This window comes from Somniosus microcephalus, chromosome 2 (assembly GCF_052327205.1).
Source record: "Somniosus microcephalus isolate GS21.2 chromosome 2, FLI_Smic_1.0, whole genome shotgun sequence".
Lineage (NCBI taxonomy): Eukaryota > Metazoa > Chordata > Chondrichthyes > Squaliformes > Somniosidae > Somniosus > Somniosus microcephalus.
This window is the reverse complement of record NC_140988.1, coordinates 340251435-340276436: the sequence shown is the minus strand read 5'-3', so window position 1 is coordinate 340276436 and position 25002 is coordinate 340251435. Positions and strand designations below refer to the sequence as shown.

General features: G+C 44.8%; 1 protein-coding gene across 1 annotated transcript; it reads right to left on the bottom strand.

Annotated features, from left to right (window-relative positions):
• Window positions 1-5306: 5306 nt before the first annotated feature.
• tmem129 (transmembrane protein 129, E3 ubiquitin protein ligase) lies at window positions 5307-23764 on the bottom strand. The gene is made up of 4 exons (XM_085975432.1): window positions 23505-23764; window positions 16281-16752; window positions 15851-16010; window positions 5307-7430 (listed from the first exon to the last, which is right to left on the bottom strand). Exons 1-4 carry the CDS (start codon window positions 23707-23709, stop codon window positions 7182-7184), a joined length of 1086 nt encoding a protein of 361 aa, XP_085831558.1. The 5' UTR covers window positions 23710-23764; the 3' UTR covers window positions 5307-7181.
• Window positions 23765-25002: the final 1238 nt, after the last annotated feature.

The window sequence follows — 25002 nt, the reverse complement described above, 5'->3', positions numbered from 1 at the left end:
ACCTCAGGAGTTGGCAGACCGCAAGGGTCGTTATGCCTTAAAAAGGAGGACAAGGTAGGGAGGAAGGTTGGACAGAGAATAGGAGAGAGTTCTTGCAATCAAACAGTCACGTGGCAACCACCTATTCCTGGTCTGACCAAGCAGGGAACGTTTTTACTAGAATGGACCAAGGTGTTTAATAAAACCAGTAAGTCGCTATGGGCTGGCGATGCTTTCCGCTTATGGATGGGAGGTAAAGGAAATTTTACAGCCTATAACTGTACTTATTTTATATGTGGAAACCGAGCTTACCCATGGTTGCCGCGTAATTGGGTGGGATCCTGCTATTTAGGTTACGTAGTACCTTATATCCACATCCTAGACGATATAGGAGAACATTACGAATTCAGCAGGACTAAAAGAGAGATAGCGACCTATGAAAGGGTTTTCGGAGTATTAATAGCCCCTTACGGAGTAGGAAAGCTAATGGGAGAGGTACAAGAACTAGCCGATCTAATAGAGAAGGTAGCAAACGAAACTGAGGAAGGATTGTCTGAAATGAGCGCCGAAATGATAGCAATAAGAGTAATGACACTACAGAATCGAATGGCACTAGATTATCTGTTGGCAAACGAAAGAGGAACTTGTGCAGTGATAGGGAGCGAATGTTGTACATATATCCCAGATAGTTCAGAAAATATAACTAACATCGTTGAACACATAAGAGAGGCAGTAAGCCAATATAAGAATCCAGTAAGCCAAGATTGGATCGACTAGATAATGGGTGGATGGCTAGGATCCATGGGACAAACACTGTTGCATGGAATGGCAATAGTAGCAGCTGTAATTGTGTCTATTAGTTTGTTAGTCACAATGATTAAGTGCTGTTGCAATAGATTAGGTAACGCAGTCATTCCCGGAGGAAGTATGATGGTACAGGAAGAGATAAGCATGGAGGGAGATCAGGACAATCCCTTTCGTGAAGAGATGATACGGTTGGACAAAATACGATTTTAACAATTAAGATAGACAAGAGAGGAGAGACGATCTTAGATAAGGTCAGCCATCAATACAGGTATTATCCCGGGGATGGTCCAGGTATTATCCCGGGGATGGTCAAAACGGAAATGAAGTCGGTATCCTTAGGCCAAAATTTAAATTTGGCACGAGGACCGACAAAAGGGACTGAAAGAATTAATGTGGGCTATATTGCCCTAGGAAGGACAAAATGGGGGAATGTAGAAGTGCATCAGCATAGAAATATATATCCACACATATTAGTATAAAATAAGCACACATACTCTCTTATATTAAAATGGACTCTGGAACGTTCAGCAGGCCAAAATGGCTTCACACAGTACAAAATAAGGGGAAACAGGCAGGCCCATATTAGGAAGCAGTTTAAGGAAGAGGATGTGACTCCTTTGTAGCTTGCAGGCTAGACAGTTCCATAAACAAGATAAGCTTAGCAGAACAAATTAATGATAACTGAAGGACATGTACTGTAAACATTCGTATGAATGTCCAGAACCAAAGTGAGAGACAAACCGTCTCCATTGTATAAAATTAATTAACTTTATCTAAAGGTATTCCTGCATCATGACTTTTGATTATCTATTGGCTAACCTTATCTTAAGACACCGAGGCTCTGCTGACCCTTTAGTCATCTTCTTGTTGACCTTAAACATTCCTTACTCATCTCTTTCTTAATGTTATTAATTGTGTCTCTCAATACCATACCATGTGATAAAAGGTTTTGATCTTTGTGTATAAAAAGAGGTGTTTTTGTCCATGTATTCGGAGAAGTCACGATAGCCTTTGCCTACGTGAAGCTCCCCTTGCTAGCAAGTAGTTAATAAAGTCTGCCTTTGACGATCACTTTGTTTCACAGAGTCTTATTGAACAGTCGAAACTTCGACACAGCAGCAGCTCCAATTGGAGTGGGCGGGTTGGCTTTTGCTACTAAAAGGTTAACTGTTGCTCTGCATTGGCTGCAGCAGTGGCCAAAGGCAAGCAATATTCTCAACCCCAACGCACCACCCAATACTTCCGTGACCAGCAGTCTTATCAGCCACACATCTTCAAAGCAAACCTTTCATCAATTTTGCATTGTAATATTAGGGAACAATACTGAAATGTTCTCCTCCAAACATCAAATCTGTAACATGTTTGCACTTATATAGCATGTTATCACAGCAAACCATCTTCAAGCTCTTCATAATCAATTACTTTTGAAGTACAGTGACGATTAGAGGTTTCCTTCAAAAGGTGCCCATGTCACCTACACCCTTTAAAACTGATTGATGTTTGAAAACAAGAGCAAGTAAAAACACAAAACGCTGAAAATACTCAGCAGGTCAGGCAGCATCTGTGGGGAGAGAAACAGTTAACGTTTCAGGTTTATGACCTTTTGTCAGAACAAATTTCATCGACCTGAAACGTTAACTCTGATTCTCTCTCCACAGATGCTGCCTGACCTGCCGAGTATTTCCAGCATTTTGTTATTTCAGATATCCAGCATCCGCAGCATTTTGCTTTTTTTTTTAAAAACAAGAGCAAGTGCCTTCGTTACTCTTCTTATTAGGCAGTCCTTCAGAACTGAGGATGACTTGCTTCCACATTAAAAATGCGTTCTCAGGTGACTGATGAGCCCAATGTGGGACCTACAGTCTCTGTCACAGGTGGGGCAGACAGTGGTTGAAGGGGCGGGTGAGCGGGGTGCTTGGGTTGACGTGCGCTCCTTCCGCTGCCTGCGCTTGGCTTCCGCTTGCTCCCGGCGAAGAGACTCTAGGTGTTCGGCGCCATCCCGGATGCTTCTCCTCCACTTTGTGCGGTCTTGGGCCAGGGATTCCCAGGTGTCGGTGGGGATGTTACACTTTTTCAAGGAGGCTTTGAGGGTGTCCTTGAAGCGTTTCCTCTGCCCACCTGGGGCTCTCTTGCCGTGTCGGAGCTCCGAGTAGAGCACTTGTTTTGGGAGTCTCGTATTGGGCATGCGGACGATGTGACCCGTCCATCAGAGCTGATCGAGCATGGTCAAAGCTTCAAGGCTGGCCTGAGCGAAAACACGGACATTGGTGCACCTATCCTGCCAATGGATTTGCATGATCTTGCGGAGGCAGCGTTGGTGGTACCTCTCCAGTGCTTTGAGGTGCCTGCTGTGCATGGTCCACGTCTCTGATGTATACAGGAGGGCGGGTATCACTGCTGCTCTGTAGACCAAGAGCTTAGTGCTGGGTTTGAGGTCCTGGTCTTCAAACACGCTCTTCCTCAGGCGACCGAAAGCTGCACTGGCACACTGAAGGCGGTGTTGGACTTCGTCATCGATGTCTGCCCTTGTTGACAGTAGGCTCCCGAGATATGGAAAGTGGTCCACGTTGTCCAAGGCCTTGTCGTGGATTTTGATAATTGGGGAGGGGGGGTGGGGGGAAGGAGCAGTACTGTGTGGCGGGGGCAGGTTGGTAGAGGAACTTTGTCTTACGTGTGTTTAGTGTAAGACCATTATAAAAGATGTAATAGCAGAGCACTTGGAAAGCAGTGACAGGATCGGACAAAGTCAACATGGATTTACAAAAGGTAAATTGTGCTTGACTAATCTACTGGAATTTTTTGAGGATGTAACTGGTAAAATAGATAAGGGAGAACCAATGGATGTGGTGTATTTGGACTTTCAGAAGGCTTTCGATGAGGTCCCGCATAAGAGATTAGCTTGTAAAATTAAGGCACATGGGATTGGGGGCAAGGTATTGACTTGAACAGAGAACTGGTTGGCACATAGAAAGCAAAGAGTTGGAATAAACAGGTCGTTTTCCAAGTGGCAGGCAGTGACGAGTGGGGTACTGCAAGGATCGGTCCTAGGACCCCAGCTGTTCACAATATATATTAATGATCTGGACGAGGGAATTGGATGTAGTTATCTCCAAATTTGCAGACGACACAAAGCTGGGTGGGAGGGTATGCTGTGAGGAGGATGTTGTGAAACTCCAATACAATTTGGACAGGTTGGGTGATTGGGCAGAAACATGGCAAATGCACTATAATGTGGATAAATGTGAGGTTATCCACTTTGGTGGCAAAAACAGGAAGGCAGATTATTATTTGAATGGCAATAGATTGGGAGACGGGGAAGTGCAAAGAGACCTAGGTGTTCTTGTGCACCAGTCGCTGAAGGTAAGCATGCAGGTGCAGCAGGCGGTTAAGAAGGCAAATGGTATGTTGGCCTTCGTAGCAAGAGAGTTCGAGTACAGGAACAAGGATGTCTTGCTGCAGTTGTACAGGGCCTTGGCGAGACCACACCTTGAGTATTGTGTGCAGTTTTGGTCACCTTATCTGAGGAAGGACGTTCTTGCCATGGAAGGAGTGCAGTGAAGATTCACCAGGTTAATACCTGGGATGGCAGGAATGACGTACGAGGAAAGATTGGGTCGATTGGGCTTGTACTCACTGGAGTTTAGAAGATTGAGAGGGGGTCTCATCGAAACCTATAAAATTCTGTCAGGCCTGGACAGACTAGATGCAGGAAGGATGTTCCCGATGGCCAGGGAGTCCAGAACTAGGGGTCATAGTCTAAGGATAAGGGGTAAGCCATTTCGGACTGAGATGAGGAGGAATTTCTTCACCCAGAGTGGTGAACCTGTGGAATTCTCTACCACAGAAGGCAGTGGAGGCCAATTCATTAAATATATTCAAGAAGGAGTTGGATATATTTCTTAAGGCTAAAGGGATATGGGGAGAAGGCAGGGACAGGGTACTGAATTTGGATGATCAGCCATGATCTCATTGAATGGCGGAGCAGGCTCGAGGGGCCGAATGGCCTGCTCCTGCTCCTATCTTCTATGTTTCTATGCTCTCATACGCATCGGTGAAGGTGTTGACGATGGTTTGGAGTTCGACCTCCCAGTGAGCGCAGATGCAAGCCTTCGATACAGTACAATATAAACCACAAATTCCAATTAAACAGAATAGAAATGATTACCAGCTAATAATGTCTGAAGGTTTTCAGTGATAAAACCTCAAGCTGTTTATGACAATACGAACCCCCAGGCCAACGATGATTTGAACCCACTTATTGTGAACGTGTAAACTGCCCGTAGGTTTGCCTATGGTAGATTGAAGACAAGTTTTTTTTATACAATTTGGAGACAGAATTCAGAAACACTTCACAAACTTACTCCACCGGGCCACCTGCTGGTGAACCTGCAGCTGCATCATGACAGTGGACACAGTAAAAATGAATGTGAAATGTTAACGGATAAAAATCTGACCAAAAATTGCAAGACAAAATTAAGATTATGGACCGGAAGAGCACAATATTAAAAAAATTACATAAATTCATTGGGGAAGTTTTATTCAGTGTTGAATTCTCTATTTGCTGACAACAGCCATCAGAAATCATTTTGGGATGGAGGGAAATGAAATACAGTCAGTATGTATGGTACGAATCTTCTGGATAGAATATTGATAAGCGATTTATAATTCTAAAATAAAGTGCTAATAGAAAATACAGGGCCTGTAGCTTCAAAATACGATTTCATCTGAAAACCAAAGCGTTATTTAAAGTTACTTTCAAGAAAGCAAGAACCATTTTCACTTTCTCCCAATTTTGCTCCCTCCTGAAACGCTTGCAGCCCTCTATATTTCTCAGATGCAAGTATAACGAGTGTTGGCAGACTGGTTAACCATGGGAAGGGGAGGAGGGGGTGCCCGCCAGTGTGGACCTATCCAGACCGTTATGCCTCACATGTACACTTTAGTGCAGGAGTCACTGCCTCACAACCATTGTTTCTACCCCTCCTCCAATCCCCGGGATTCTGAGCCAATGTTAACACTGCCACTGTGAATGAGATAAACTAACTTAGCATAGATCAGGAATGAAGAGTCAGTGTCTGCTCCTGGAGAAACCCCTTCAGGATCACCACGGGTCCAAATTATGTTTGGTTTATTCCTAAATAGGAGCACATTCTGGTTAAAATATTGCCCAAAGGAATTGGTGATACTGGGCTTTACTGCAGGATACTTTCAGTGTCAAACTTCTGCTAAACTACCTGGCTTTACGGGGATCAGGGAAATGTGATGTCCTTCTTCAGAATTATTCCAAAAGAACTTGCATTGCACCACTTCCAGCCTCTTTGTATTTATTTTAATTTGACATTATGTATAACTTTTATTGTTAAACACAAAATGGATGGGAGTTGCTCCAGTTCCCTCTCACTAGTGGAGGAAAGGCATTTGGAGCACCGTCGTGGAAGCACCATCACCAGAGGGACAGCACCGGCTCAAGGAGCAGAACCACCACCGTCACCACCCTCTCAGAGCAAGAAATCCAGCCTTGCCAGTATCGCTCACATCCCGAGAACTAATAAAAGACACAGTGCAGCTGATGGAACGCCAGGCGTCGGAAAATCCCGAGTGAGACACATGCAACTTGTAATGCCGGCAGCAGGGGGGGGGGGGGGGGGGGGAAGAAAAAAAAACGCACACCCAGGAAATCAGCAGGCTGCAGAAATTGGTCATAAAATGAGAGGTGCAGTTAGCACGGTGCATTAGAAAGGATCGACTGGATAACAATGACAGTGTCATCCACAACTATAATGGACTGTCTTTGTAGTGATTGTCTAGAAAAGGTTAATTGCAATTGGAGATATAAAAAAATATTGAGAATCCACATCTGCAGTATAAAGCCAAAAGACAGTCGAGAAATAAAAAAATATACAAGTCTGAAGTTCAAAAGTGCTTCAAACTATTCAATGCAATTAGCGATTCCAAGAGTCAGACCGTGGCAATCTAGAAGTACAAGAATTGTAGTGATCTGAAGATTTGCGTTCCAGGCAACTCTGAATCTGCCCACTTCCGCTGCAAAAGCCATCAGTTCTTCGCCTGCCAAGGAGACGGGTTCCATTTTGGGGTGGATACTGGGGAAAATAACTTCTCTCAGGAATTTTGCTTGTGAAGACTCATCCACAGTCCTTATTAGAAGTGGGGCAGCAGTCCACAAACTATGGGGTAGGAATTTAAAACAAGAAAAATAATGAAAAGTTCAGGGACATGAGAGGTGGCTTGAAGCCATTTGAATTAGCTTTCAGAAAGAAAAATATCAGCTGGAGTTGTAGCAAGAGCATGCAAGAGGCCAGAAATGAAATCTTGCTAGTAGATAAGACAACTTGGGCCTTGCGAGGAATAAGTCCCATTGTCACTTCAGATTCCCTTTAGCACACAATGGAGATGTCAAGAATGCAGAACTTTGACCGACAGGTAGGGCAGGGCACCCGATTGGAAAGCCACGTTTCTGGGTGTTGCTGGTCTTGGCGGCTGGCGAACCACTTCCCCATGCAGGTCAGGCACCACATGGGGCGACAGTAACACTGCTGACATTCACCCTCATTTGGCTCCAGACAGACTTTGACGAGTTTGATGTTAGCGGCTGTCTGCATGCAGCCAATACACGGCTCCAGTTCCTGTTTCAAAAGAAACATTTTACAATTAGAAAACGTTAGTCAATACCTCAGTAGGGCACATGAGTAAAGGATTTAATGAGCTCACTCTCTTATTTTTAACATTAAAGTTCTAATTCATACACACAGTCCTCTACCCTCTATCACTTTTTCATATAAAAATAAATCTAACTCCTCCACAATTTGTATAATCTTAGAACTGGTATAATTTTGGTAACTCCATGCTGCATCCTCTCAAGGTCAATGTTAATCTTCTCATGATGTGATGACCAGTACGGTCACAGCACCCCAGCTGGAGTCTAATTATTGCCATGTACAATATTACTTCAATTTGTATTCCATCCTTTTCCTAATGCAATTTGACACCTCATTTCTCTTTTTAACAATAAAAAAAGGAAAAAGACAGGCATTTCATGACCTCAGGACATCCCAAAGCACTTTACAGCCAATGAAGTACTTTTTGAAGTGTAGTCACTGTTGTAATGTAGGAAATACAGCAGCCAATTTGTTCACAGCAAGCTCCCACAAACAGCACTGTGATAATAACCAGAAGCTGATTTTAGGTGTTGGTTGAGGAACGAATATTGGCCAGGACACTGGGAGAACGCCCCGCTCTATTTCAAATAGTTCCATGGGATCTTTTACGTCTTTTACCAAGAGGTTTAACGTCTCATCCAAAAGACAGCTGGTGGTTTCAACAATTTCTCTTTATAACCCCCAGATTTCTTTCCTGACTGGTACACTGCTTGTTACATTAAAACATACAATCGTTATCCGGATCCAGCCATTGACTGGATCTTCTTCAGTTTGGCGCGTGCACTCTGCCAAGCTGAAGCAACTCTGTTTGGTGCCCTGATCCGCGCACTCAGGTTTGTACTTCCCTTTATTCTCTCCCCTCTGATCTCAAGCGGATCTCGGAGAAGGCTCATTTTCTGTCACTGACTGTGACTCTTAAACACCGACTTTACAAAGAAACCCTATCACAGACCTTTTCCCTTTTGTTCTTTCCTCCTATCCCACCTTTCCCTGCCTCTGCACTCTTAAAACCTGCTTAATCTCTAACATTTTCCATTTCTGACGATAGGTCATTTACCTAAAACGTTAACTGTTTTTCTCTCTCCACAGATGCAGCCTGACCTGTTGCGTGTTTCCAGCATTTTGTTTTTATTCCATTATTTGCTTCCTTGTTCCTAGACTAATTCATCATCATCATCGGCGACCACTCGAATTTGAGTATGGTATGTCCTTCATCAGTCATCTACTTGTGGGTCTTCAGGTGGCTGTGGAGGCCAATCCGAGATCCACAGACTCTACTACAGTGTGGGCATGTGAGACTATTGGTAGTGACTGGAGTATGGGTCTTAAGTTGTTGTCTCTCTTTACGGCACTGGCGTTTATCCTCAGCGGCACGCTGGAGATTCTTTTCATGTAGTGCGGCACCGTTGTGGATGCATTTTCTCCAATTGTCTCTGTCCAGTGCGACTTCCTCCCAGTTATTAATATCGATATGGAACTTTTTAAGGATTACTTTGATGTTATCTTTGTAATGCTTCTTTTGACCACCAGGAGACCTCTGCCCTTCCTTCAACTGGGAGTACAGAACCTGTTATGGGAGACGTGAGTCTGACATGAGAATGACATGTCCAATCCATCGGAGTTGATGCTGCATGATGAGCGTAGTGATGCTGTAGATATTGGCCTCTTCAAGTATACTCCAGTTGGTACGCTTGTCCTCCCAGCTGACCCTCAAGATTTTGCGTAGAGAGCGTTGGTGGTATTGCTCTAAGGCTTTGAGATGTCTACTGTACGTAGTCCAGGTTTCAGCTCCATATAAAAAGGGTGGGAAGGATGATGGCTTTGTATACAAGAATTTTAGTTTGGACTTGGAGGTCATGATTTTCAAAGACTCTCCTCCTCAGTTTAGAAAAGGCTGCACTTGCACAACTCAGGCGGTGATGGATTTCAGAATCAATGTCAGCTTTGGAGGATAAATGGCTACCAAGATATGGAAAGGTGTTTTTATTCCATTATTTGCTTCCTTGTTCCTAGACTAATTATTTTACACTTGCTGGGCCAGTTTTGTAAAAAATCCAAATCCTTCTAAACGGTGTTGAACTGCTAGAAGATGTGTGTGTGTGATCACAGACTAATTACTGGCCAGTCAGTGCATAGCAGCAATTAGCTAAGCCTGACATCGGTAGTGGGGAAAATGCTAGAGTCCATTATAAAAGATGTAATAGCAAAGCACTTGGAAAACAGTGACCGGATCGCACAAAGTCAACATGGATTCACAAAAGGTAAATCGTGCTTGACGAATCTACTGGAATTTTTTGAGGATGTAACTGGTAAAATAGATAAGGAAGAACCAGTGGATGTGGTGTACAGGAAACTTTCGATTTACCGGCACCTGAATAACCAGAAATGTCGGTTAACCGGCAAAATTCAGGAGTAGGTTTTACTTCATATTTATTTGCCTTCTTCCATCTGTGCTGTGCAAGGGTGTGGCTGCAGCTGTTGCTAAGCTACAGAGACGCTTGAAACTTGTGTTCATTGTTCTACAGTTGGGTTTGTTGCTTTATACGGAGCTGTCAGCTCTCCCTATCTTTTACTGTAGCGTTCGGTTATCCGGAATTTTTGATGAACCGGCACCACGTCGGTCCCGTCCGTGCCAGATAAAAGAAAGTTTCCTGTATTTGGACTTTCAGAAGGCTTTCGATAAGGTCCTGCACAAGAGATTAGCGTGTAAAGTTAAGGCACATGGGATTGGGGGCAAGGTATTGACTTGGATAGAGAACTGGTTGGCAGACAGAAAGCAAAGAGTTGGAATAAACGGGTCTTTTTCCGAGTGGCAGGCAGTGACTAGTGGGGTACCGCAAGGATCGGTCCTTGGACCCCAGCTGTTCACAATATATATTAATGATCTAGACGAGGGAACTGGATGTAATATCTCCAAGTTTGCAGATGACACAAAGCTGGGTGGGCGTGTGTGCTGTGAGGAGGATGCCGAGAAACTCCAGGATGATTTGGACAGGTTGGGTGATTGGGCAGAAGCATGGCAGATGCAATATAACGTGGATAAATGCGAGGTTATCCACTTTGGTGTCAACAACAGGAAGGCAGATTATTATCTGAATGGCAATAGATTGGGAGAAGGGGAAATGCAACGAGACCTGGGTGCCCTTGTGCACCAATCGCTGAAGGTAAGCATGCAGGTGCAGCAGGCGGTTAAGAAGGCAAATGGTATGTTGGCCTTCGTAGTGAGAGGGTTTGAGTACAGGAACAAGGACTGCAGTTGGACAGGGCCTTGGTGAGACCACATCTTGAGTATTGTGTGCAATTTTGGTCGCCTTATCTGAGGAAGGATGTTCTTGCCATGGAGTGAGTGCAGCGAAGATTCACCAGGCTAATACCTAGGATGGCATGAATGACGTATGAGGAGAGATTGGGTAGATTGGGCTTATACTCGCTGGAGTTTAGAAGAATGAGAGGGGATCTCATTGAAACTTATAAAATTCTAACAGGACTAGACAGACTAGATGCAGGAAGGATGTTCCCGATGGTCAGGGAGTCCAGAACCAGGGGTCACAGTCTAAGGATAAGGGGTAAGCCATTTAGGACAGAGATGAGGAGGAATTTCTTCACCCAGAGAGTGGTGAACCTGTGGAATTCTCTACCACAGAAGAAGGTAGAGGCCAATTCATTAAATATATTCAAGGAGGAGTTAGATATATTTCTTAAGGATAAAGGGATCAAGGGATATGGGGAGAAGGCAGGAACAGGGTACTGAATTTGGATGATCAGCCATGATCTCATTGAATGGCAGAGCAGGCTCGAGGGGCTGAATGGCCTACTCCTGCTCCTATCTTCTATGTTTCTATGTAAACAGAACGCAGAGCTACATCACCAAGGCAATAATTCAATTCTGAGGCAATCATGATGATGCAGTGTACTGGCCCAGCTCGAATGCTGCTTTCAAAGGAAACATCAAAGCCCTAACGAGCAGTGCAGGTTAGTTTGATCCCCGAGATCATAAATGATTTGCATTTATATCGCGCCTTTTACAACCTCAGGACGTCCGAAAGCACTTTACAGCCAATTAAGTACTTTTTGACATGTAGCCGCTGTTGTAATGTAGGAAACATGGCAGTCAATTTTGTTCCACAAACAGCAATGTGATAATGAGCAGATAATCTGTTTTAGCGAGTTTGATTGAGGGATAAATATTGGCCAGGACACTGGGGAGAACTCGCCTGCTCTTCATGTGGCCAACGGCAGAGCGGCACAAATCGCCCAGCAATGTGTGGTGATTCGCAACTCATGGGGTATCTCTTCCTCACCACAAACTGCTGCACAATTTACACACTAATAATGGCGTGCGCATTAAACTCGCCATTATTTTGCCAGCAAATTCTGGCCCATTAATCTGGAGCATTATTTCAAGTTCAACTACAGCTGCAGAACAAGGGGACATAAATACTAACTAGATAAAGGCAAGTTCAGGAGTGATGACAGGAAGTGCTGTTCAGAGAGATTAATATCTAGAATGGGCTTCCAGGTGGAGACACAAACTTTGGGATCATTTAAGAGACAGTTGCAAGCTGTGATTAGGGTGGGGGAGGCTAACTGCAGATTCCCATGGAAGGATGAGCCAGATTGGACGAATAGCCTGTCTCATCTGTACTTACCTTTAATCCTCATTAATTGCTCTGCTTCAGATTTTAGTATTGTTTAAAAACTTGAGATCTTAACACAGGAGAACATCGGATATACAGCACAGGAACAGGCCATGCTGGCGTTTATGTTCCACTCGAGCCTCCTCCCATCTTTCCTCAGCTAAATCTATCAGCATAACCCTCTATTCCCTTCAATGCATCTATACCATTCACTTCAACCACTCCTTGTGGTAGCGAGTTCCACATTCTCATCACTCTCTGGGTAAAGAAGTTTCTCTTGAATTCCCTATTGGATTTCTTGGTGACTATCTTATATTGATGATCTCTAGTCGTCATCTTTTGTATTGTAGTAGCAAAGCAAATCAAATGTCAATATCCAAGTCAGATATCCAGGCCAAAGCTTCCGATGTAGCAGTGTGGATATCTTGTAGGCTACCTGTGAATTTCCTCTGAGGACAGCGTTCGATGATGTGCTCCAGGGTCTGATCAGGAGCTCCAGTCACATGGGGATGCTTTAATCTTCCATCTATGGAGAAGGTGGCAGCATCTACCATAACTGGTTCTGAGGTGGTTAATAGTTGTCCACTGTTTGCGAGGAAGGTTTGATCCTTCAGGTTGTACTGTGGGGCCCTCTGTAAGGAACCTATTGCGTATGTCACAGTTCTTCCAAGCATTTCACCATCTGTCATCAAGGCTGAGGAGAGTTCGCTGAAGGGCTTCGGCGACGATCCAAAACGGCCTTCTAGATTTGAGACGGATTGGTGGTAGGTTGTTCAAGTCGGCCTGGATCAGCATGTCTTTACTGGTGTAGCGGTTGTATTCTCTGGAGACTGCATATTCGCGGCGTAGGTGTGGTGGTGCGATGTTTGCAAGCACGGGCAGCCAAGGTGTTGGTGTCAATAAAAGCGTACCGGTGATAATTCTCATAGTAGAATTCAGCTGGACATCAACGGATTGGACATGTGGACTCGATAGCCATGCCGGAGAGCAGTACTCCGCTGTAGGGTACACCAGGGCGAGTGCTACCGTACGGAGGGTTTGAGCGTCTGCTCCCCATGTGGATCCGGCGAGTTTCTGGATCAAGTTGACCCTACTCTAGTTTCTTCCCAAGGTTCTGGAGATGCTGTCTATACGACAGGGTGCGATCGAGCGCAACTCCTAAATAGGAGGGTTTTTTTTGGGCATGGTTTACCTCTGCGCCGCAAAAGGAGACTTTCAAAGCTTGGTTTGCTTGATGGGTGTTGAGGTGAAATGCCAAGGGGACGGTCTTTTGCGGGTTTAGCTGATGGATGATGAGGTGGATGATGACAGCCTTCTCGCGGCCCACCCTGTTACGTGATCTTAGATCACAACTAATGTCGTCTCAGAGGACACTGAACTGGTCGTTCAGCAAACCAAGCAAATGACCTTTAGTTTTGCTCTTCCCCACAAGTGGAGACACTCGCTCTGTGTCTACTCTATCAAAACCTTTCATCATTTTGCTTTGAACATTGTCATCCAAGCCAGTTATATGCCTCACAGCTCACAAATAACCGCATTTAGGGCTAGCTGCTGCTTCTGCCGCAACCTCCCTACCCTTGCCACTCACCGATTACATTCCCCTCCCCGATCACAGTCTCAGGTTGAACCAGACTGTTTGCAACGTCGGCGTCATATTTGACTCTAAGCAGAGCTTCACACCCCATATCCTGTCTATCACAAAGACTGGAGGAAGTTTATAGATTTCCAAGTGCTTATAAATTCATGGCTCCAAGTCAGAAAAAAAAGGCATTTTTTTTCCCTCAAAATAATTGAGTGTGGAGTGTGAAAAGCTCTCAAAGCTTTCATATTAATAAAGGCACACTCCAGACTGTATTTCCCTCGTCAGCCATGGCAGCGATACCTTACTGAATCTTTTTAAAGGCAAGTGCGACCTCCCTCCTGAAGTCCATGTGAGTTCCTGATCTCAGCCTTACCATTAGTGGAAAGCACTGAGCAAAGGCTACACTTGGTGGCAAGGAAGAAAAAAAGGGTGCAATTTTCTCATTAAAGGTTCAGCTCAGCAAAAACATGCACAGGTCACAGAATCACAGAAACCCCACAGTGCAGATAGAGGCCATTTCGGCCCATCGAGCCTGCACCGACACATATCCCACCCGATCCCCGTAACCCCTACACCAACACATATCCCACCCTATCCCTGTAACCCCACGTATTTAATCCCCCTAACACTAAGGGTCAATTTTTTATCATAGCCAATCAACCTAACCCGCACATCTTTGGACTGTGGGAGGAAACCGGAGCACCCGGAGGAAACCCACGCAAACACGGGGAGAATGTGCAAACTCCACACAGATAGTCACCAGAGGCCGGATTCGAACCCGGGTCCCTGGCGTTGTGAGGCAACAGTGCTAACCACTATGCCACCGTGATCAAAAGGTCAAAAGGTCTAAGCTGACCCACATCCAGCCAGCCCTCCGCCTCTATTGTAATGTTTTAATTAAGAATTATATTCATACTGTATTGATGATACTAACTTTTATAGCACCACCTGATGCAAGCAACACATTTTATTTTGATTTCCTTGTATAACCATAAAAAACAGCTCCCTTTCTCCCACTGCTTAGCCAAAAAGACATCAATTGTATTAAGGAGCTTAATCATTACTCAGGCAGTCATTAGAAGGGGAGGCAGGAAAGACACATATGATGGGAGGTGTCTGATGGCCCACACACCATCTCTTCCAACTGGAAAGGAGGAGGGGGTGTCAAAATAAACATGGTTGAGGGGAAATTACAGAAAACGGCTTTACCTTCACTAATTCAGGTTAAAGTACTAACAACTTGTGACATAAATCGTGCCATTCATGTAGAAATGACTTATGAAATATACTGGGCGGCCTGCTGGTGGCGTTGTCCAGGGAGAGTATAAATACTCGGGCACGGGCCCAGCTTGCTCAGGGACATTTTGTAAACAGGAACTAGTGAAGGATAACTATTCTTCCATGTTGTGAAACAGTCGATTAAAGGCTTGTTTAATACTCTGACCAAGTGCCTAGTAGTTTTCTTACGTCAACTTGCATTTATATAGCGCACTTAACGTAGTAAAACTTCTCAAGGCACTTCACAGAAGCATTACCAAACAAAATTTGACACCGAGCCATATAAGGCATTATTAGGACAAGTGACCAAAAAGCTTGGTTAAAGAGCTAGGTTTTAAGGAGAGTCTTAAAGGAGGAGGGAGAGGTAGCGAGTTGGAGGGGTTTAGGGAAGGAATTCCAGAGCTTAGGGCCTAGGCAGCTGAAGGCATGGCGATGGTGGAGCGAAGAAAATCAGGGATGCTCAAGAGGCCAGAATTGGAGGAGCACAGAGATCTCGGAGGGTTGTAGGACTGGAGGAGATTACAGAGTTAGGGAGGGGGGCGAGGTCCTGGAGGGGTTTGAAAACAAGGCTGAGAATTTTAAAATGCAGGCGTTGCCAGACCTGAAGCCAACATAGGTCAGCGAGCACAGGGGTGATGGGGCTTGGTGCAAGTTAGGATACGGGCCACAGTTTTAGATGAGCTCAAGTTTACAGAGGGTGCAAGCTGAGAGGCCTCCGTCCATTGTTAAATGGTGCAACGGTAATGGACTGAATCACAGATCCAGAGGATATGCTTTATATCTCATTTTAGGCAAAGGATTGGGCCCAGCAGTAACTTTGCATGGCTGTATTATCACACAACATCACAGTGATACAGGTAAAAAGAAAGCTTCATTTTGATAACCTTTACCTGGTTACCAGATAGATGATACCGCTGGTTCAATTCCACCTGGATCTTGAACGTGTCAAGAAACATGTCGCTCAGAGACTGATGGATGACGACATTATGGGCATTGCGAACTGTTGTGTGGAGCTTCTCACGCAGTTCGCCATACTCCGTCGAATTCAGCCTGCAAATAAACAGACAAACATATATAGACAACCTGGACTTCAATTTCGGATGTGAAACAATTTTAGTTCCTTTCTTTCTGCACCCCCACCCACTCACCAAAACAATCTGCTTGGGGTGCGGAGGGGGTAGAAGGACATAATGCTGGTGTTAAGGGAAGGGAATTGGGAAATCAGGCCTGTAAGGCAAGGGGGTATGGTTTGAAATTTTAATCAGCGACAACTTGGATAACTATTGGATATCCAGCTGTAGATTGGAATCCATTACCTACCTAATGTCGAATGGCTTGACGTTGGGATTGATGCTGCCCACTCGGATTGTGAGGAATTGTACTGGAGTATTCAGGTCAGGACACAACTCATGCTGCCTTGATTCAGTCAATGTGAGGTGAATGTCCTGTTGCTGTGCGATATGAACACTATACGTAGTCACCTTCATCACCCAGGTATCAGTGACAATAACTCGGGCTCCTGGTGCCCCAGAAGCAAACTTATCGATCCTTCGGAACTCGGTATTAACAGAAGATGCCACAGCTCTCCAACCAGACTGCGGAAGGGCATGGTGCGCAAGGCTTCTGGCTATCGGATGGTTGCCCCACTTATTTAAGGACCAGTACAACACCACGAGGCCAACAATGGCAGGGAGAAGCAGGGCAATCACCAAGTAAATCATCCAACCCTCGCTTACTAGAAAGTAGAAGTGCTTTTCACCAGAAGATGCAACACACATTCCTGCATAATAGCCTGCAATAAACAAACAGTGGTAAGAGATGAGTAACATATATGAAAAGAGCACTTCAGGAAAGGATCACTCACATACTTTCAAAACTGCTGTCATCACTTGAATCAAAAAAAGACACCTTCAATGTTTCTACTCTAACTATATCCTTATCGCCATCCTTCCCTTTCTCTCCAATATAACCCTTGCGTTCATATATCATCTTACACTTGGCCATTTTGTGTGCAAATGCAACAGCCATTCTGTGCACAGCACTGTCCCATAATTAGGCATAAAATGAATGACCAGTCAACCTACTTTCAGGCAAGATTGGCTATGGGGGGAAATGTTGCCCAGGCACCAGGAGAGCTCGCTACTCCTCTTGTGCCATGTGATCTTCAACATCCACTTGCACCACTGGAATATGTAGGACTTTGGTTTAATGTCTCATTTCAAGAATAGCAGCTTCAGCAATGCAGTACTCTCTTCATACGGCACTGAGGGTGGATAAGGAATTGGGTGACAGAGAGGAAATAGTGGGTACTACTAATCAAAGGAGTGACTCAGGTTGGGGAAATATACTTAGGGTTCATCCTTAGGCCCCCTATTCTTTCTGATCTACTTAAACCACCTGGATTATGTCCAGTCATTGCAAAGCAGCAACTAACAAAACAAACAAGATGGCTAGTTATATTGCCAAATTGATAAAGTAAAAGTCTGAGGACTTCATATTGAAGCTGTGTAGTTTTATGGTTAGACTGCACCTCAGGTACTGTGTTTAGTTCTGGTCAATGACACAAAGGAAAAACATCCATGCTCTGGAAGCAACATAGCCAAGGACCACAAGGCTGATCTCGACTGTCAGAAGACAATCGTGAGGAAAGATTTGAAACATTATGACTGCTTTGCCTTGTAAGGAGGCAAATCAGAGAAAACCTTAGAGACAGAGGTAATGTAAAATGATCAAGTGAATAGAAAGTTAATCTGGATTAGTAGCTCAAATTAAATCACGTGTAGGAATATATAGAAGCCAGTCAGATGCAACTCAAGTCTAATGTCAGGAAACATTTCATCACCCAAAGAGTTATCAATAGCAAGAATAGTTTTCTGGGCTGGAGGCAAAAAAAAAACTGGAGTGAATTGGATGCTGTGCTAGCTTCCCTCATCAGTACGGGTGTTCCCAGCTCACCAAGAGAAGAGCAGCATAGCCAGGAAGTGAGTGAGCCCTCCAGGGCCGACCAGCCTAGCCAGGAAGTGAGTGAGCCTACCAGGGCCGACCAGACACATACCCCGGGATCACACAGCCAGATACAACCAAAAGATAAATTTAATCAATTAGAGATAGAGATGGTTAAACTTAGAGAGGACTTCCTCAAAATGAATGACAATCAAAATCAGGAGAGGGAGAGACACAAGAGAGAGCTGAAGCTACTTGAGAACCAGGTGAATCTACTTAGGAATCAGGTGAAAGAGCTGCAGGAAAAAGAAGAGAGCCATAGAGGAGAGAAAACACCATTAGACCAGCAACCAGAGGCTAGAGATAAGACAAGACAGAGCCGGACGGAACGGCTGCACTCCCACACGGAACAAAAGCAACAGACACACAATACAAGGGGTGCCACACAGACCGACCAGCATACTGATTCGCAATCTTCCCCCACCACCGTGGAACCACAAGCGGGCCGCTCACAAGAGGTACGCACACACCAGACACCCCAGCCCAGCACACACACTATGAGTCCAAGCGAAAGCCACCAGACAGTAAACACAAACAAGGCTGACGTCGTAATACTCATAGACTCAAATGGGAAATTTCTATGGGAGAAAAAGCTATTCCCTAGAAGTAAAGTAGAAAAGATCTGGTGCCCAACAACAAACAGAGCCATGGGATGGCTGACCAAAGCCAGATTAGGCTCCCCCCAACACATAATAATACACACGGGCACAAATGACCTAAAGACCCAACAGAAAGAAGTAGCAACATCGCTCAGAGCAATGATTAGGAAAGCAAGCAGTACATTTCCAAACACTAGAATCACTGTTTCCACAATATTGCCGAGAACAGACTTCAACAACAACACAATTCATGAGATAAATGCCAGCATAGCAAGAGACTGCGAATCAAACCACAACGTACACCTGGCCCAACACCCCACCCTCGATGAGGAATGTCTTTACGACCACGTCCACATCCAAAGGCAAAGAATATCGATCCTTGCTAAAGCCCTGAAGGACGTCGCTTTTAACCGGGTCCATACCCAGACTCCAAGAGGACCCCCCCCCGACCACCAGAGATCAGCGGGGTACATATCAGGAACACTACAAGGACCACCAACACACCAACCGAGACCAGAGAGGATCCCCATGCAAAACAACAATGTCAGACCTGCACCACTCCTGTCCCACAGGGGAATAGGACTGCTCCCAGCCAGACAGAGGGAGAGATGCACAGGACGTACGCAATACCTCAGACAGAAACAATCCATTAAGAGACAATAAGCAGATGTGCAGCAGCATCTACTTCCGCCTTATGGATCAAGGACTAATTAATAGAAAGAACTGTAACCAAATTGTATTAACTTTTGTAGACAACTGATGTGATCTTTTTTTTCCCACACTTAGACACGACAAACACGTACCACTCTTTAACCTATCATAGTAAAAGATCAAACTTAACATGAAATCCTTATATATTTCGACCTGGAATATCCAAGGTCTACGCTCTTCACTGCGAGAAGTGAAAAGTAGGACCCCAGAGTTCATAGATGAAACTAAAGACCTAGATATTATCATTTTACAGGAAACTTGGTATAAAGGAAAAGGACACACTGGCTGTCCCCAAGGGTACACTGAGCTGGTGGTGCCCTCCAATAAATTACCAAGTGTAACCCAAGGCAGAGACTCCGGAGGCATACTGATCTGGTTTAAAACAGAACTTAAGAATTACATCAAATTTATAAAAAAGGGCGAAAACCATATGTGGCTCAAACTTGAGAGGGAGATTATCTCAAACACCCAAGATGTTTACATTTGCGCACTTTATATCCCTCCAATCGATTCCCCGTACTTTAAAGAGGACACCTTCTCCAACATGGAGGGGGAAATTATCCAATACCAGGCCCAGGGGAACGTGTTGATCTGTGGGGACCTCAATTCAAGAACGGGCGAAGAACCAGACTTCACCAATAATCAGGGAAACAATTATGTTTTCGGGAATAACCACTTTGACATCCCTTCCCTTCCATACAGGCATAACTGCGACAAGCAGTCAAATACCAACGGAAAACAGCTACTACAGCTCTGTCGAAACCTGGGTCTGTACATTGTCAATGGTAGGTTCATAGGAGACCTCCTAGGAAGATCGACCTATTGCTCACCTCTTGGCTGCAGCACAGTAGACTATATGATTACAGACTTAGACCCATCCTCTTTCAGAGCATTCACAGTCAAACCACAAACAACACTGTCAGATCACAGTCAAATTACTATGTTCCTCAAAAAGACAGAAACAAACAACATAGAAACACAACCCAGTAAACTGTACAACACCAAAAAATCGTACAGATGGGCCAAAAACGACACGGAAAAATACCAGAAAACAATTAGCAATGCATCAACTCAAGCTCTCTTAGACACCTTTCTGGATAACATATACACTCACAATAAAGAAGGCGTAAACCGGGCAGTTAGTAAACTAAACAATATTTTTGATAATTTGGCAACAAATGCAAACTTGAAAGCTCGCAAGAACAAACCCAAAACAAAAAACTATGAAAAATGGTTTGACCGAGATTGCCATAACATGAGGAAAAAACTTAGAAAAATATCAAACCAAAAACACAGACATCCAGAAAACGAGGAACTACGCCTTACTTATTGTCAGACACTAACACAATACAGAAACACACTCAGAACCAAAAAAGAGCAATATATTAAGAATACACTCAGCTCCATGGAGGAATCCATTGATTCCAATTGTTTCTGGGAAAACTTGAAAACACTACACAAAAAACAACACGACGATTTGGCCATTCAAAATGGGGACACATGGGTAAACCACTTTGAAAAATTATACCAGAAAAAAACACTAAGACCAGAGCAACACCAAATATGCAAAAAACTGGAAAAGCTAGAAATGGCCATAAAAGATAACCAAAACCCGCTGGACGCCATAATAACAGAAAAAGAACTTCTTGAAAAACTCAAGGACCTGCGACCAGGAAAAGCCTGCGGGACAGACGGCATACTAAACGAGATGATTAAACACACAGACAACAAAATGAAACTGGCTATCCTAAAACTCTTCAACTTGGTTCTGAGTGTCGGTTATTTCCCTGATATCTGGAACAAAGGACTCATAACGCCCATATACAAAAGTGGGGACAAAATCGACCCAAACAACTATCGAGGCATCTGTGTAAACAGTAACCTGGGGAAGGTATTCTGTAGCATCATAAACAAAAGACTTATAAACTTCCTTGAGGAGCACAATGTCTTGAGTAAAAGCCAAATTGGATTCCTGCCAAACTATAGAACATCCGATCATATCTTCACCCTACAGACCCTAATTGACAAACACGTTCACAATAACAAAAGCAAAATCTACGCATGCTTTGTAGATTTCCAGAAGGCTTTCGACTCCATCTGGCATGACGGTTTATTCCTGAAACTTATCGAAAGTGGGGTAGGAGGGAAAACATATGATGTAATTAAATCAATGTATACAAACAACAAATGTGCAGTTAAAATTGGAGACAAACAAACAAAATACTTCCCACAGGGGCGGGGGGTGACGCAGGGCTCGCCAATCTCACCGACACTCTTTAATATTTACATAAATGGATTGGCAAAACTACTTGAACAATCTACAGCACCCGGCCTCACCCTATATGAATCCAAGGTTAAATTCCTCCTCTATGCAGACGACCTGGTTCTGCTGTCACCTACTAAAGAGGGGCTACAGCAAAACCTGGACCTGCTGGAGTCGTACTGCCAGACTTGGGCCCTGACAATAAATCCCCAAAAAACCAAAGTCCTTGTGTTCCAGCAAAGATCCAAACATCAGGGACCCAAAATAAATTTCACAGTAGGAACAACCAAAATTGAACAAACCACTAACTACACATACTTGGGCTTAAAAATCAGTTCTACGGGAAACTTCAAACTGGCTGTGAATGAACTGAAAGAGAAAGCAAGAAGGGCTTTCTATGCCATCAAAAAATCAATCCAAATAGAAATCCCTATTAGCATTTGGCTCAAAATTTTCAAATCAGTAATTGAACCAATTGCACTCTATGGCAGTGAGGTATGGGGACCGCTAACTCAACAAGAATTTGCAAAATGGGACAAACACCCAATTGAGATCCTACATGCAGAATTCTGTAAAAGTATCCTCCGGACTCAAAGGAAAACAGTAAACAATGCATGCAGGGCGGAACTAGGCCAATATCCATTAATAATCACTATCCAAAAAAGAGCCACCAAATTTTGGAATCACCTACAAATGAGCAATCCCCAATGCTATCACTACGACGCCCTGAAATGCCAAGAGCTGACCATAAAGAAGAATACCCTCAGTCAATTAGTCCTGGGACTCAGTGAAGTAACTACTAACAATACTAACAATAACCAGCCCCAGGACAGTGACAGGGTAACACAAAGAATTCGACCCAACACAATCGTCGCTAAGCAAAAGGAAAAATATCTGACATATTGGGCAGAAACAACAAAAACCCAAAGCAAACTCAATTGCTACTTGGCCCTAAACAGACAATACAACATAGCTGATTACCTGACCATGGTAAAGGATAACAAACTGAGAAGAACCTTGACAAGGTACAGACTTAGCGAACATAGCCTAGCGATCGAAAAAGGCAGACACAGGCAGACCAGGCTGCCAAGAGAGGACAGGATATGCTCTCACTGCAGTCAGGGAGTGGTGGAGACAGAGATGCACTTCCTCACAGCTTGTGGAAAATATCAGGGCATCAGGGAGAATTTCTACCAAAAATTCTCACAAATATGCCCTGATTTCAGAAATCTGAATGACAACCAAAAACTCCCATTCCTACTGGGAGAGGAGAGAAGCTGTATAACACTGGCGGCGCACTATGTTACAGCTTGCCATGAACAGAGGGACAACCAGTAAACTAAGAAAAAAATATATATAAACAATGCGAATGTATATTTATACACTCAGGGATATACCTGTTTATACACTGTATGAATAGAACTGCGTTTATGTGCTAAACCATAAATGTATTTTGATGCTTTGGCAACATAAGATGTAACTTATCATGCCAATAAAGCGATTTAAATTGTAAAAAAAAAAAAAAAAAAATTGTGTTCACACCCACCGCTTTCCAACTCCGAGGCAAGAATGAGCCAAGTTGGCACAAACACACACACGTCACCTGTCTCATAGTTTTTGTAACTACAGGAACTATTAACCGGCAGCTTTCATTTTCGGCTCCAGTCACTTCATTTGAATTTGAGACATCAAACCCCCTCACTGTGAGCGACTGATTAACATCTGCAATTTTACTAAGCAAAACCCCCAAAATCCCTGGCTAGCTTAATACTGACAAGTGGGTGCATCAGGGGGGCGCTTAGGCACCGTCCGAAGTTTACAAAACTTCAGTTGCCAGCACTGCCGGCCCCCCAAATTAAAGCACTGGCGATTCCCCTCCAGCTGAATCCCAGCCTCTCAACATGCAGAGATTGAGGCCGAGCCGGGTGACAAACCCCCCGACCCCCGGCGGCCCGGCCCTGGCCTGACCTAGCGGCAGCAGCGAGTGCACGGTGGCGGTGGCCGCCGTCCGGCGGATGTGGTAGTGGATGAAGCCCAGGTCCTCGCTGCCCAGCTGCTCGGACAGCAGGTCCTGCACCGTCACCCCCGCCGAGCGGAACTCGGTCGGGGTGAAGACGAAACAGAACGACAGCACGATGTAGAAGAGACTGAAGGCCGCCTCGGGGCTGTCCATCCTCGAACAACCCCCTCCTCCCGGTCGCCAGGGGAGACACGGATATCCGGCCCCGGCCCAGGCCCCACCCCCAGCTCCTGGCTTCGCCCCGGCTCCTGGCCACGCCCACTCAGCACGCATGCGCAAAGCCTTGTGTGTTCAGGGCAGTGTACTCTTTTTTTGAGTCAAACATATTTATTTAAATATGGTAGTACTTGTTACAACTCATCAATTACATAATAAATCCATTACATTCATTAGCCGCAATAAAACAAAGTCTTAAAACCAGCTTTAGGGTTAACAGTATAAATGCAGTGGTAAATTTTACAGATAAATCAATAATATTAACAGTACAGGTAGGTACCCATAGTAAAAAACACTTTAGTGTACACTTTTGATGCACACTTAAAACAAATAAACGGTAACTAATAAAACTTAATAACTTAAATTAAAATTTCTATGGCCGGGGTGATGATGCACTCCAGTCCCTGCGGCGCCCATCGGTCACGGATGGCCTCGAGCATGCCGGTGGACACCGCGTGCTCCATCTCCAGGGCCACCCGGGCGTGAACGTGGCCGCGGAAGAGAGGCAGGCAGTCGGGCTGAACGACCCCCTCGACCGCCCGCTGCCTGGTCCAGTTAATGGTCAGGGCAGTCTAGTTCAAAAGTCCATGCACTCCATTCCTTCTTCTTCTTAGGCAGTCCCTCGGAACCGAGGATGACTTGCTTCCACACTAAAAATGAGTTCTCAGGTGACTGATGAGTCCAATGCGGGACCTACAGACTCTGTCACAGGTGGGGCAGACGGTGGTTGAAGGAGCGGGTGGATGGGGTGCTTGGGTTGATGTGCACTCCTTCCGCTGTTTGTGCTTGGCTTCCGCTTGCTCCCAGCGAAGAGACTCAAGGTGTTCTGCACCTTCTCGGATGCTTCTCCTCCACTTTGTGCGGTCTTGGGCCAGGGATTCCCAAGTGTTGGTGGGGATGTTGCACTTTTTCAAGGAGGCTTTGAGGGTGTCCTTGAAGCACTTCCTCTGGGGCTCTCTTGCCGTGTCGGAGCTCCGAGTAGAGCACTTGTTTTGAAAGTCTCGTATCGGGCATGCGGATGATGTGGCCCGTCCATCGGAGCTGATCGAGCGTGGTCAAAGCTTCGATGCTGGGGATGTTGGCCTGAGCAAGAACACTGACATTGGTGCGCCTATCCTGCCAATGGATTTGCAGGATCTTGCGAAGGCAGCGTTGGTAGTACCTCTCCAGTGCTTTGAGGTGCCTGCTGTACATGGTCCATGTCTCTGAAGCATATAGAGGGTGGGTATT